The sequence below is a fragment of the Gekko japonicus genome, unplaced genomic scaffold (genome assembly GCF_001447785.1).
Source record: "Gekko japonicus isolate JY-2015 unplaced genomic scaffold, Gekko_japonicus_V1.1 scaffold385, whole genome shotgun sequence".
NCBI lineage: Eukaryota > Metazoa > Chordata > Lepidosauria > Squamata > Gekkonidae > Gekko > Gekko japonicus.
In genome coordinates, this window is record NW_015162489.1 from 1,057,406 (window position 1) to 1,072,817 (window position 15,412).

A 15,412-nucleotide genomic window follows, 5' to 3' on the forward strand; every position below is an offset into this window, starting at 1 on the left:
TATAGAGCAGCCGGATGCAAGCGTCTCCCCAAACTGTGGTGAATGCTGTTGGCCTTGAAAAGGATCCCAAGGAAAAACTCAGCCACGTTTATGCATCACTTTTAGTCTCATCGTTGGTTGTTAATGCACCGTGTGATGCTGGAACACGCTTGGCACAATGAGAAAGAGAAGCTTACATTTACAGGGTGAATATAGCCGTGTAAAAGCTTGAAGTCAAGGGTCATCTTGGTTGGTGGAATGTCCCTTCTAGAATGTAATGGTTCGGGGTGGATGGAATGTGCCCAGGTTCAGACTGCTGCTTTTTTAAATCCTTCATCTGTTGTTTGCTCCTCCTTTGTTTTGCCTGAAATAGAAATGCTGTATATAAAATAGAATCCACAGGCGTAAGGCTTGTGTGTTTTCAGGTATACCGATCGCATGTCCTGGCAGATTGAAATTGCAGTCTGCAATGAGCTTTGAATTGTCAGACAGCTCTTTACCTTTTGTATAGTCAGGCTGTTACCCCCTTCAGGAACTCCATGCGCAGATACGTGAGCAGTGACCCGGTTGCCAGGATGGCAACTTTACCTGGCTGTGTGTTCCCTCTAAGCTGAGTTAGTGTGAGCTAGCTCATGGTTTTTTAGCCTCTGGCTCACACATTTTTGTCTTAGCTCAGGAAGGATGGCTCCAGAGCAAACTAATTTATGCAGCAGCCAAATTGCATGCTCACAGCTTTAATGCCAGTAGCTCACAAAGTAGAATTTTTGCTCACAAGACTCCGCAGCTTAGAGGGGAGCATTGGCTGTGAGACTCTTGTTGAGCGATTTCACCCCCATGACTAAACTGATGATGGTGGAAAGAACTGAAATGAACAGCAGGAGGAATGCTTTGAACGTATACCAGTGCTATGGCTTCAGACAAAAACCAGTGTGGTGTCAGGCTTGCAGTCTAAGAGGTCCATGTTCAGATCTTTGCTCTGCCATGAAAGCTCATTAGAGAAGAAGAGGAGATTGGATTTATACCCTGCCCTTCACTACCCAAAGGAGTCTCAGAGCAGCTTACAGTCTCCTTCCCCTTCCCCTCCCCACAACAGACACCCTGTCAGGTAGGTGGGGCTCAGAGAGCTCTGACAGAAACTGCTCTTTTTCAAGAACAGCTGTGCCAGAGCTTGTGACTGACCCAAGGTCACATCAGCAGGTGCAAGTGGAGGAGTGGGGAATCAAACCCGGTTCTCCCAGATTAGAGTCCGCGCACTTAACCACTACACCAAACTTGTATGGCCTTTGACCACTCACTCTTTTTCAGTCTAGCCTATTTGGCAAGCTTGTTGAAATAATAAAATGAAGGGAGAACCATGTCTGTTGCACTTAGCTTTTTGGAAGACAGGGGAAATGAAATAGGCAGGAGACCGGATGCCAGATCATCATACTACTGTTTCTTAAAGGGGGACAACAACTTGGCGACAACTTGTGTTCTTTAATCATTGAGCAGGCTTTGTTTGAGTTGAGTGTTCAGGTTTACGGGGGGGGGGGGTGTTTACAGCCACTCTGTTTTTCAGTCTAGGATTTCTTTGCCTTCCTTTTGGATGTAGTTGGGTGCAGTGTTCCCTCTAAACTGAGTGAGTGTGAGCCAGCTCACAGTTTTTTAGCCTCCAGCTCACACATTCTTGTCTTAGCTGAGGAAGGAGGTCTCCAGAGCAGACTAATTTATGCAGTGGCCAAATCGCTCGCTCACAACTTTTATGCAGTAGCTCACAAAGCAGAATTTTTGTTCACAAGACTCCACAGCTTAGAGGGAACATTGGTTGGTTGGATAATTCCTGGGAGGATGACTGTCCATGGATACTACTTCACATCAGTAGCTCCAAAGAGAGGGCCGGACTTCCGCTTTCCTTTTTCTGTGGGAACGACTGTGCTTTTAGTTATCAAGGATTGTGAGCAAGGTTGTGTTGCCTACCTACCTGCTAGTATATCTGTGAATTTATCATTTTTTAAAAATCCATTACCCTCAAAAGAATTCTACCTGCCTACCCCTCTGGTTGAGGCAATAATGTGAGTTGCCCAACATTGTGAAGGGGCAGAGTCTGGCAGCTGGCCATGCCAGGAGGTTATAGGTAAAAAGGCCCTGATGCATGCTAGAAGACTAGGGATATTCAAATAAATAGCCGAGACATGTTTAAATCTATCGTGCACTTGTTTCCCCAGGCCACAAATGGTTTTGGATCAGCATTTGCCATTCATGTACTGAAAGCTCTCTTTCTCTGAGCTTGAAATGCAGTATTGTCAGGGCTGAATATCCCAGAATGCAGTGCCGTGCTCTTTAGCCGGCACTGTAAAATTATGTCGCTTTGAGGATTCGTGGGGTTTGCTAATGGTGACAGTCTTCCCAGGAGCCTGTCCCTAGTGACCAAGCAAACGCAAAGAGCATCTCTTGTGCTCAGCTGTGGAGCAAGTGAGTCATGTGAGTGCAGCCCCAAAGCTGACCAATGAAAGCTTTTCTTTATCCTGGATCCAAGGTGCCCCAAGTTGGAAATGTACTGTCTAATTGTTCCAGACAAGCACCTGTTGATAAGTAAGGAGTTTGATAAATATATATGAAGTTAGAGAAGCTAGAAATGAGAGCTGTTCAGAGAGATGCCCTGGGCCCCACAACACAAAAGAAGTTACAGTCAGCATTGCCCAGTGTGCTAGCTTTCATTTTTTGTAAAGGCGCTCCAGGACAATAAATCTCTCAGTTTCACTTTATGGTTGTCTCCATTTTCTCCCCTCAAGATTTCAAATTTAAAGCCGTATTCAGATAAGTGTGGACATGGTTTGTTTGGGTACTTGCAGAGGTCATTTCGGGGGAATCGCGGGGGATCGCAGTTCCCCCGGGTGAGGTACGGGGGGCAGGGCAGATGCCGAAGCCCCGCCCCCTGCTTCCGTCCGCCCCGCTTCCGGCCCTCATTCAGCCAGGAGGAGGCAGAAGAGGGAGGGTAAGTTGCTTCCTCCCTGCCTCTCCCCACCCCTGCCTGCCTGCCTGGGGCCAGGGAGGCCCTTCGCGGGGCTTCCTTGCACTCCCGCCGGCCTTGCAGGTCCACCGCCAGGCCCCTCATGGGGCTCGGCAGTGGACTTGCAAGGCCGGCGGTGGCGGCTGGGACCGTTGGGGGCGGGGTGTGTGGCCTTATGACACACTTCCGGTGATGTCAGGGGGTGTGGCCTTATGACACACTTTCGGTGATGCCAGGGGGTGTGGCCTTATGACACACTTCCGGTGATGCCAGGGGGTGTGGCCTTATGACACACTTACAGTGATGTCAGGGGGTGTGGCATATGCTAATGAGTTATGCTAATGAGTCCCCCTAGCTCTTTTTCTATGAAACGACCCCTGGGTACTTGTATCCACCAATTTGCCTTCCCTTTACACAGAGCCATGAGTGAAGAATTTGCGGTTTAGGGAGCCTTCTAATTCCCAGTTTTCTGTGCCTTCTAAATCTGGGCACTGAAACAGAATTTGAGGGGAGTTTTCTCTTCTACATCAATCAGGAGTCTAAATCACCATTTAATCCTGGGTTTGAATTCCAGTTACTGGGTAATAAACAACCTCCAGTTTAATGAGACATTCACATTCTGACATTGCGACATGTTGGAGTTGGAGAGTTACCTATACCAGGAAGTCACCTGTCTCTGTGTTAGTGCTAAAGAGGACTATGTGAAGCCTGAAAATGGGGTTCATGCTTCCTGGAGTCTTGTATGACAATTCAGCACATACTATTTTATATATCAAATAGATTTAAAAAATGATGAAAAATTGCAAATATGTGTACAGGTATAGCAAAAAATGTCTGTAGCAGAACTCTTGTAGCTAATGGGTTTACAACATCTTCATAAGGTATGTGTGTTTTTATAAGTTAGAACTATAGTCTTAATCTGTTGAGAAACCAGTTTTCTCTTATTACATCCTTTTTATGATTATCAATGTAATGTTTTAAAACAAATATTAAAGTACAAACAGAAAAGGAAAACTAACAAAATACATTGGTATTTGGTGCAAAGCATAACAATTATATACCTTTGCTGCCAAAACTTAAAGGGCTTCAGACCTATTAGAAATGTTGGGTTTTGCTGTCTCCTATATTTGTTGTTCCCCCTGTCTGAACCTAAGTAGTTTAGCTGCTTGCCCTGCTTTAGTTTTCCATCTTTGAATATTCAAACTTTCAGCAGCTTTCCCGTTCCTTGCTATTAATGTTTTGTAGCTATAATAACTACACTTCCTTAGTTCCATTACTGCAGAGTCCTGAATAAGACTGAATAAAATAGCATTTGGGCTTTTTTAGAATGCTGTAATACTACCTGTTCTTCATATGCCCCCACATGGTGAACAGAGACATATCCATGGAACTAGACAATTCATGCTTGTGATCAGTTTACCTTGTGTGTTAATAAGGACATGCAGCTAACTTTAGGGGAAGAGTACTGAGGTTTCATGTTGATGTTTCCTCGAAACAACACTGCTTTTTGTCCAGTCACTAGTACAGCTAGTGTATCTGAGGAAGAAAGGCTTGGCTTTTCTGTGCCTCGCCAGCAGATATTCAGCCCTCTGCCAGAGCAGCTGAAAGGTCCATGGCTTGGATTGCCGTATTCACCTCGGTGTGAGTGTGGCTCCCTCCACCTAACAATCAGACTGCCAACTGGTTTTTTAAAACCAATTCTCTCCCCCCCCCCCCCCTTCTCTCCCTATCCCACTTGCCTGGCAGGATGCGTGTGAGCGCAGTTTGGCAGAGATGGAGGCTTCCCACCGACAGGTCATGATGGAACTGCAGCGGCACCACCAGCGGGAGATGGAGCGGCTTCACCTCGAGAAGGAGCGGCTTTTGGCCGAGGAGGCGGCTGCCACAGCTGCAGGTAGAAACTGCTGACTGACTGGGCTTCAGCTCAATACCGGCCTTCGGAAGACTCTCCTGTCTGCTTTGGCTGGAGAATCTTGCCAGCATCACAAAATATAACTTTACAGAGTGAAGAACAGGAGCAGCTGATATCTGGTGGACCAAATTTCTCAACCTGTGATTCTCCCAGTAATAGAAGTCATTTTAAAAAAAATCCAGTTATTTCACCACATATCCCAGATCAAGTTTCTCTTCTGTCCCTCCCCCCCCCTTCCTGCTTTGCCGTAGCAATTGAAGCACTGAAGAAGGCACACAGAGAGGAACTGAACAGAGAACTGGGTAGAACACGCAGCTTCCAGAAAGGTGGCTTAGATTCAGACGCTCTCCGGCGACAACATGAGTAAGCAACACTTCCGCAGTGACAACTTGTCCCCTCTCCAAACTTTAGAGTATGAACAGTGGTGGGAATGACCACAGAATTGCTGAAAAGCAAGGGTGGGATTTTGAGACCGTGATGAGCAAGTGTGTGGCCATCTTAAGCTGAAAAATGTTATAGAAGAATCAGTTTTATTAGCATTGCTGTGTGTGCAGAGATAGTAAGATGCTATTTTCCCTTTGCGCTGTTCAGCTTAAGGCAGTGCTCCTAAACATGGCACCTGCTAATGAGTTTCCTGGAACCCACTTTCTTCTCCCCAAAACATCTCTTCCTAAAGAAAATAGCTAGTCCTGGATTTCCTCCCATCTCATTATTGAAGGTGTGCCTTCAGGGATCCATTGTAGGTGGATGCTTGGCTTTTCACATCCCAATGTTGTGCAGTTGACCCCAACACCCCATGGCGGTCATTTTGCTGTGTCACCCACTCTGTATTCTCAGAATTCCACAGGGTGAATAAGATTGGCGGGCCCTGACTTAAGCTATCTGGGCATGCAGTAATCAAAGGTTGTGCAGTCCTATCCCTCTCTTCTAGCTATTCCAGTGACAGTGGGAGCTACCCACCAGAATATCCAAACCTACCCCTGTTTTGATTACAGCAGGATTTCTCACTATTCAAGATCTTGGAGTGGAAGAAAATTGTTAACTTTTTATCATGGTACAGAGACCTGGCCAACTCTGTCATCCAGGGATACTGGCTTAGTTTTCAGGACAAGGGGCGAGCATATTAGGAGGATCTTGAGACACCGTGGGTGGGAGCATCTCACCCTAGAGCCTATGAGTGGGGGAATGATGGACAAAAGGCCATGTTTGGACAAGTTCTCTGCAATGGGACCCCCGTGGTGTCAGTGTTCTGACCTCTGCTGCAGGTCTGATGTGGAGTCTCTAAAGCGGGAGCTGCAGGTGCTCTCGGAGCAGTATTCCCAGAAGTGCCTGGAGATCGGGAACCTCATGGCAAAGGCAGAAGAGCAGGAGGAAATACTGCAGCGCTGCCAACAGGAGGGAAAGGAGTTGCTGCGGCACAACCAGGCAAGTGGCTTGTTGCATCCCTGGACTGGGGGAATTGAGGAGGAGATGAGTGGTGCACAGAACAGCGAGGAAGGGATAGTATTTGAGGAAGGGGTGTTGTTGGAAGGCCGCCCAAAAGGTTTTTGGTGATGGAAAGTACCACCAAGTTGCAGCCAACGTATGGTGACCCTATAGGGGTTTCAAGGCAAGAAACGTTCAGAGATTATTTGCAATTGCCTGCCTCTGCATAGCAACCCTGGAGTTCCTTAGTGGTCTTTCATCCAGGTACTAACCAGGGTTAGCCCTGCTTGGCTTCTGAAATCTGGTAAGATCAGGTTAGCCTGGGCCATCCAGGTCAGGTTGAAAAAGTTTTTAGTTTTTCCTAATATTTTTGTGTAATCAGCTGCTGGGGTGTGTGTGGTGGGGGAATGATAGCAGATTCTTTGGGCAACCCTTTTGTGATGATGGCCAAATGTCTGTTTACTCAGATTCTCATTGATTGAAATATTAGAGAAAAGTCTTTCCTGCGTTCATGCTGGATTTGATTGCTTACGTGAAGAAGCCCCTACCAAACAGGCTGTAGAAGGTGCAGAGTGCTGCTCTCAGTTTAAATGAGATCTCTTCCTCCCTCCCTCTCGTCCCCAGGAGTTGCAGAGGCGCTTGTCCGAGGAGATTGGGCAATTGCGGGCGTTCATCACAGCTCAGAGCTCGCGCGATAGTGCTTCACACAACAGTGAGAGGAACACTTGTGAGCTAGAGGTGAGCAGGGACATTACTGCTCCCCTTTATTTTTATTTATTTGCTTGTGTTATTTATAGTCTGCCTCTCTCACAGGCACTCAAGGCGCATTAAACATAGTGAGCCCGTACAATCACAAAAATGGGACATTCACTAACCAGTGCATTAGGTTTTTAGAAGTCTGGCACCACCAGAAAGAACGGATGCATAGCATAAGTATTCACATGGCACATGAAGTGGTGCCGAAATTACATAAATAAACGAGACACAGCAGTATAGACCACAGTCCTTCATCATTTATCCAAGAAGGTTTGTGAAACCATTTTGTGCAGTGCAGCCCTATCATCTGCACAGAAAAGCCCTTTTGATTAGTTCAGTTTGGCATGGTTTGTGGAAGGCCAGGAGAGTGGGCGCTTTCTGGATCTTCTCAGGCAGCCCGTTCCACAGTGCGGGAGCCGCAACAGAAGTAGCGCTCGTGTGGGCAGTTGTTGATTCTGCCCATTTGCATGTTGGCACCGGCAGAAGCCCCTGCTGACTTGAGCAAAGTTTTAATGGTGGAGCAAAGGGAGAAAGGCGGTCCTGCAAATAGGAGGGGCCAAGGCCATGAAGGTGATAGCACCGTAAACTGAGTGTAGTAACAGACTGGCAACCAGTGAAGCATCTGCAGAATGGGAGTGTAATATGCATGACTCCAGCTAGCTCCTGTGAATAGCTGAGCTGCAGCATTCTGGACCAGTTGGAGCTTCCAAGTTGATTTTGAGGGGAGGCCCATGCAATGTTCCCTCTAAGCTGTGGAGTCTTGCGAGCCAAAATTCTACTTTGTGAGCCACTGGCATTAAAGTTGTGAGCGAGCGATGTGGCTGCTACATAAATCAGTTTGCTTTGGAGACCTCCTTCCTGAGCTAAGACAAAAATGTGTGAGCCGGAGGCTAAAAAACTATGAGCTAGCTCACACTAACTCAGCTTAGAGGGAACACTGGACCCATGTACAATGCATTACAGTAGTCTAGTCTTGATGTTACTATGGCATGGATCCCTTAATTAGCTAGGTATGCACTACATATACTTCAGAAGTAGCCACTTTTAAAGTAAAATAAACCTAATGCTGTTCCAAGGAAAAGTCTCTCTGCATGATGCGAGCTGGTTATAGATTTTCTTTTGGGGGGTAATTCTAGTGAAGAAGGGCAAGGAACTACAACTCATCCCAAGTGCTGGAAATCTAACTCAGCCAGCAAAATTCCTCAGCTTATCTTCACAGACATGACTGCAAAGTCTAAGCATAATACTTCTGGCCCTGATACAAACATTTGTCTCCACCCTCCGCCTGTACATGCAATCTCATGAGTCATGACAGGAGGATAAATGTGGCTTTGAGATGGTGCGAATGGATCAGTTTGTAGCAATGGGCATGCTTCCCAGGCTGGTGCCCTTGGGCCCAGTACCTGTTTCTCTTTCTATCCTTTGTTGGGGCCAAAATATGATACACTGTGTTTGGGTGAAAAGAGCTGAAATTCTCAAAATGCTGTACCCACATTTTATACTTAGTGTGTGTACAGACTTGTGGGTATGCAGAGCCCAGGTTATACTATGCCCCTTGTAAGCCACCCTGAGCCCGCTCACGGGGAGGGCGGGGTAAAAAAATGCCAAAATAAATAAAAAATTTAAAAAATTTAGATTGGACCATCAACACCCTCTGCTTTGTCAGCAGGTTTCTCTCTTTTTACAGTCAGTTGCCATTTTCCCCCTGTGTATTTTATTTAATCACTGACATCCTTCTGTTTTTAGAATTTTCTAGAAATAGCTAGGATATTGAGAACTAATGATTTCATTAGGTATATAGCCAGGTCTCCAAAACTTCTGTCTGGCATTTTGATATTCTTTGTTTTTAAAGCACAAGAATGTATCTTTAATGAATCTTTAGGATGTGAAATTCACTGCCTGGAAAAGGAGGACTTAAGTGTGATGCACAGTCTGAACTTGATTTGTCATGAGGATGCTGGAAAACATTGGTGTCAGGAAATTACTCTTCACTTAGCAAACAGGTATTCCTCCAATAAAAGCTTTTTCCCCAAGTTCATTCCAAAATTAGGGCATTTCCTTGTGGCTTCCACAGACTAAAATGAATGTGGGTCTAAATTTTAATTCTGGATTAAGCTAAAGAGCTTTTGCTGGGGGGAATTCCTGTGTGCTCTAAAAATGTTTCCCAATACCAGCTTCTAGCCATGTAATCCTACCGCCTGCATCTGCTAGGTTTGCACTGAATCCAGATTTGACTATTGGTGTCCTGCTACATATATGATTCTGTAGTGCCAACATAATTCACATTGAATTCAGAAGATGGCAGCAGATACACTCAAATGCCAGGCTTGGAATGGTGCTACTCCCCCCCCCCAACCCCGCACACAGTTGTAAGGTAGTTGTGTGAAGGGTTTGTTGAGTTTGTTTGCATTCCAGCCAGTCTGCAGGTTTTAACATATCGAAAACCACTTGACCCATTTATGAAAACTTGTGTATTCCAGCCTTCTGTGTCATACTGTAAGGCATTTCACAAATGTGTTGTGCAAGGTTCTTTGGCTCAGTACCAGGTAATCTAATTGTTGACATTTTTCCAAGATAGTGTAGAATACCTTTTATTCTACTCAAAATTTGCGGCCTTGGCAAACATGCAGACTCTTCCCTTCTCCTTCTGTTCTTTTCTGCAGGTGCTGCTCCGAGTGAAAGAGAATGAACTCCAGTACCTGAAAAAAGAGGTCCACTGTCTTAAGGATGAGCTTCAAATGATGCACAAGGTTAGACTCTGAGGACTAAATGAGCCTCACCCTTCCCTGTAGTCTTCCTTGCATAGAGAGCCAGTCTGCTGTAGAGCATCCTGACTTCTACTGAGTGTGCTATGGTCCCTGACTCCTCAACATTCACTGCTACTGGAGGTAGCGATGGCCATTGGGAGTGAATGGCTTTGGAATGGGGTTAGACAGATTCACGGAGAAGAGGTCCATTAATGTCTACTAGCCATGGTAAGAAAATGAACCTCTATATTCACAGGCACTAAGCCTCTGAAACTCAGTGCTAAGAGGAAACATCAGGTGAAGGCCTTGGCCTCTATAATCAGTTTATTAGTCCTATAGGGCAACTAGCTGGTCGCTATGCAAAACAAGATGCTGAACTAGATGGACCACTGGTCTGATCCAACAGGGCTCTTCTTGAGTTCATGTGTCCGATACTGTAGTCAGTAATTGTTCTGTTTCTCAGCTCAAAAGAAGGCTTTGCCTTGCCTTCCATTTTTTTCCAGCCCATCAGAGGTCAAGAGAATCTAAAGGCATTGACTATAGGGGAATAGAAAAAGGGGTTGGGGAGTTTTGGAATCATCAGGCTTATTGCTTCTGATGATCAACTAGCATTCCAGCTAGACTGTTGCAGCAGAACTGGGTAGAGGAGAGTACAGAAGATCTCTCACCCACCCCGCCGTGCTGTCTGCCCCTATTTTCCCATTCAGCTTCTGCAGTCCTCCTGCCTGTGTTGTGAGTGGGTTTGCACAGACTGTAGAAGACTCAAGCTAGCTGTCTGCGCTTTATTTCTTAAAATGCTTCTCTCTCACCTTCCTCCTGCCAAAGGGGACCCAAGGTACCTTACAATAACTCAGCAGCCATGACACTACAATAAAAACAGTAATAGAAAATCCTCACATCCAATAGGTCTTAGTCCTTTTCTCCTAGGCTGGAATATCCCCCCCCCCCAAAAAAAAAGAGTCCTAGGCCAGAGTGGGGGAAGGCAGGGCTGAGGAGCTTGTCTTCATGAGCCCAGGCCGGAAACAGGCTCTCCCCTGTAGTGGACGAAATGCCACTCACTCTCTGGTACTTTCTCCCCCCACCCGCACAGGATAAGAGGTTTGCCTCTGGGAAATACCAGGATGTTTATGTGGAGCTGAACTACATCAAGCGGCGGTCAGAGCGAGAGATTGAGCAGCTGAAGGAGCATCTGCGTCTGGCCATGGCAGCCCTACAAGAGAAGGAGACGCTGCACAACAGCATTGGCAAGTATAAGAGAAGAGGGCTGCTGTGCATTGCCTAAAGCCAAGCCGGCCAGGAGGCAGGAGAGGGAATGATCTGAGAGACTGCCGCCCTGGGGGCCGGGGTGCTTCAGGAGGAGAGAGCAGCCACATATGGAGCCTCTCTGCCTGCTGCTTGCCAGGGATCAAGGCTGACATTTCTATAAAACGACGTGAAGCCTTTGCTTCAGGCAGGAGGTTCCAAGGGGATGTCCTTTGCCTGGCAGCAGCATCTGTCTGCATTGGAATTTTTTTTTTAAGAAGGAGGTGAAATCCAGGCAAACTGAGTTTTTGTTCAGGGCCAGCCATTCTGTTTCCTTATGAATACTGGGCATGCATGTGATTGGGGGGGGGGCTTAGTGGTTCTGTGGCAAATACGCAGATAATAATAATAATAATATATTTTATTGTCATTGTACATAGTACAACGAAATTAAGGTGCAATTATTCGGTGATCTACAAGCATACTCATATACACTCACACAACCATACTCATATACACTCACACAACCATTAGGGTTCACATTGCAACTTAACCACCAATGTCACCCAAATTCCAATTCATACAGCATTTAAAGCAATAATAGATCTCGAATAAAAACTTTTTAAAAATCTGTTTGTCCTTGTTTTGATTGTCCTATATCTTCTACCCGAAGGCAGCAGTTCAAACAGGGAGTGTTCAGGGTGTGACAAATCCTGCAACCAGGGTGTGACAAATCCTGCAACCAGGGTGTGACAAATCCTACACCTGTCTGTAGGCATCCTGGCTACGTGCCCTTGTGACTGGCTGATTCCCATCTATTTATGTTACAGTAAACCTCCGTTTGGTTCTTTCTCATAGCCTCAGCCCAAAATATCCACCTGCTGTAGTGTACCTGTTTTTGCAACTAGGCAAAAGGAGCAAAGGTTGGGAAGCTCGTGCCACAGCTCTCTTGCCTGCATTGCTTGGCCCACTGCAGTGTTCAGTGTTAGTCTGGATTTTTATGTCAAGTCTAAACCAGCCTAGGGGTATGAGCAAGGCTAGAAAAACCCTCAAGGAATCTAGGTTTCTAAAGATCTAATGTTAGTATCTAGAAACTGGAATATTTCCCCCCCCCCTTCAGATTTCTGCCCTGTGTGCTCATTAAACCTTGAAATACCTTTCCAAGCCTGAGTTTCCATCTTTATTTCTCAATATATAGTTCTGGTTCTGAAACAGCGTATATATACACCCTTGCTTTAGAAGGCTTTGTGTATCATCTGCCGCCTCCCGAGCATCACATACCTCTGTGCTTTCCAGGTGTTAAGTGTATTTCTTGCTCTCCTTAGGTTAGCTGGCCTTGCACCCCTCACCTTGGAGGCTCGATGCCGTTCACCGTGTTCCCTTCCAGGAAGCTGGACCAAGACTCCCGTCAGTGAATACCCGTCACACGCACCTGCACAACTGAACGTGTTTGGGCTGGATCCTACTATTTGCACCTTCTTTGGGGATTTTATATGTGAAAATATATTTTATATCGTTTTGGGGGAGGGTGTTGCATTTTAAAAAATCTGTACTGTGTTTTTAACTAGCAGTTGACCAGAGAAGTGAGCCAGATCCTTTGCCGCCTTGCAGTCATAACTGATCCCACTTGCAGTTTTCTCCAGACAACTCCACCCCACCCCAGTGGATCGCGTTGATCCGAGGGGGATCATGTTTTGAGAGGCACTGTGCTGGAGGAAGATTGTACTGATGGCTTTCTCTGAAGCACCCGCTTTGTCTGGAGACCAGGAGACTGTACAGAGTTTTGTGTTGCATTGGGTTCTCCTTTTTGTTGCTGTTAAAATTTTCGGGACTGGCTATTTATATTAATGTACTAGAAACACGGGCAGATTTTCTATGCCAGTGAGACTTCTGTGCATCCCACTACAAAGCCAACTCCCCCCCCCAATTGCATTCCAGAAGTGCATCTTCTAGCTGTGTTACTCCTTGGGTGGGGCGGGAGGGGACTTCACTGCTGATGTCGCCAGAGCCAAACAATGAAGGCGGCCGCTTCTCTCTGCACAGTTACTATTGTATAACTTAATAAAAACCTTCAGCTATTCAAAAGCGATGTTGCTGTTTGTTGGGGGGGGGGGCACAGAAGTAGCCATGATTTATTTTTTTTTAAGAGAACTCTATAATAATAAATGTTGGACTTCACTGTTGTGGGGTCTGCCACCGTTTCATAGCGGACATGATAAGGCCCTCTGTTACCGACTGACTTTTTACAGCTGTGTTGTAGAATGGGGTCTGCAGCTTGCCTAAAGCCTCAAATGAGTGGGTGACTGCCAAGTTTGAACTGGGACATCGGGGCTCACTGCCTCTGCATTACGCTAGTCCTCAGTGGGCACTAGTCCTTCACAGTTGCTTAGTGGTGATGAGTATAAGCTTGGATAGTGGGGATGGGGCAAACTTGTTGGTGCTCAGTTAGCCGCCCGGTGTAACTTGTGCTCCCTGGTGGAGGTGGCTGTTGAAAATCCTCTCCCAGTCTAGTCTGGATCAAAAATGCAAAGGAGAAACTAAACTTCTACTGTTCCCATTAGAATTCACTGCATAGCTTTAACTTTAATTCCTGCAATGCTTGCTTTCTATTAGAAGGATTTTAGGCTGGGTTTGGTCCACTTAGATGTAAAAAATGTCCCATATTTGTACTTTTCCGCAGTTAATTTGGGGTAATTAGGGCCAAAACATATATACTAAATTACATCCTTTAAACTAGTGTGTAAACATGGGAGAGTTATAAATGCATGGAGGGGTAAAAGGGCTGGGTTTAGACTAGTGTGACACAGGCTGAAACCGTCACCTGGCCTCTTAAGTTAATAGATGGTCATGATCCGCCGTTTACTCTCTGACTAGCCCACCTCCCACAGACACAATATAACAATAAAAATATCTTTCCTCTATGGAGTAAACTTAAATGGTTCACATCTGTGGAACATAATATTTGAATCTGCATGCATCTGTTTGGATAAGGAGTTATGTAAGGCAGTACAAAGCCCTACATAGTCTGCATCAGATGTAGGAGCCTGCCTTTAGTCATAAGGGCTGGTAACTTGTCTTTGTATTAAAAGAAAGCTGGGGATACCGACATGCTGAACATTGTGCCTGATCCTGAATCCTGTTTTTCCCTGAATATTTTTCCCTGAATAATTGTGCAGTCAGAGAATACCCAAACCAGTTCTCAGTGGCCAGCAGGATGAGCTTTCATCTGCTGCACAAACTGGTAGCCCTGTATCTACAGTCTCTATATGGAAGGGAAACAAAGCAGAGAATGCTGCGCTCTCTCCTCAGCACCACTTTATATGAGCACAGTGCCTAGGAATATCCAAGACAGCTTCCATGGCAGAGCATGGGAATAGAACCTTTGTCTCCCAGATTATAGTCAACACTCTACACCAGGGGTCCCCCGACCTTTTCCAGCCTGCAGGCATCTTTGGAATTCTGAGACAGTGTGATGGGCCACAGCCACAGAATGGCTGCCACAGGAGGCAAAGCCAGCCAAAAAATAGCTGCCACAGGTTATTTTCACTCACACAGTGAAGATTTTGTGCTGTGGTGGCAGTTGCTGCCAAAGCAATGTTTTTAAGAATCTGCCAATCAAATTTCCAACGATCAATGAGATGTTTTGCTGGGCAGAAGCCCCACCTGACTCTGCCTGCTTTCTAAAACACTTGGCAGGCCCCAGGAAAGGTGCTGATGAGCGTTCTTTGAGTGGGTTAACAAACAGGTGGGTAACAGTGATCCATAGACATCATATACTTGGGCTTGCAAAAGCCATTTGGTGTTGCATGTTTGCAGAATTTTCCTATTACCTTTTTTTTTTAGTGTTCCCTATCACAAGGGACCAAGGCCTGTGTGTGTCCAGCTTGTAGGTGTAGCAAAACATGCGTAGGTGGGGCCAGCATGCTCAGTTAGAAACAGAGAGAGGCACCAGCGCCTGTGCACCACATCTATATGCATTGTCCCTGTCTAATGCATTGTCCCCCAATCCTACAGCGGGGCAATACAATACAATGAAAGAATCATCAGGCTTGCAAGATAACAAATGTGATGTGCTTTAATGAATGTTGATGATTTCATTAATCCATGTGGAAGGTGGAATAGTCCTTTATATTTAATTGAATTTATTAACCGCCCTCCCCAGTAGGACCAGGCTCAGGGCAGTGTACAACACAATCAGATGACACATTGCATAAAACAATTCAAGATCAGGCTAAAACAGTACAACATAACCAATCTGATCAATCCAGCAAACTAATAACCTATAAAAAGGTAAAGGTTCCCTTTCTCAAAAGCTAGTCGAGTCCGACTCTAGGGTTGCGGTGCTCATCTCCGTTTCAAAGC

General features: G+C 45.8%; 1 protein-coding gene across 2 annotated transcripts in view; it reads left to right on the plus strand.

The window, feature by feature from the left end:
• The window catches only part of TRIOBP (TRIO and F-actin binding protein), a 42,580-nt gene extending 29,460 nt beyond the window's left edge, over positions 1-13,120 (plus strand). For both annotated transcript variants that reach the window (XM_015405974.1, XM_015405973.1), the window contains exons 8-14: positions 4,715-4,862; positions 5,132-5,243; positions 6,146-6,305; positions 6,930-7,043; positions 9,725-9,811; positions 10,899-11,052; positions 12,376-13,120. In XM_015405974.1, the coding sequence (XP_015261460.1) occupies positions 4,715-4,862; positions 5,132-5,243; positions 6,146-6,305; positions 6,930-7,043; positions 9,725-9,811; positions 10,899-11,052; positions 12,376-12,380 (780 nt within the window). In that variant the 3' untranslated portion in view covers positions 12,381-13,120. The remainder of the gene's footprint in view (positions 1-4,714; positions 4,863-5,131; positions 5,244-6,145; positions 6,306-6,929; positions 7,044-9,724; positions 9,812-10,898; positions 11,053-12,375) is intronic.
• The last annotated feature ends 2,292 nt before the right edge of the window (positions 13,121-15,412 follow it).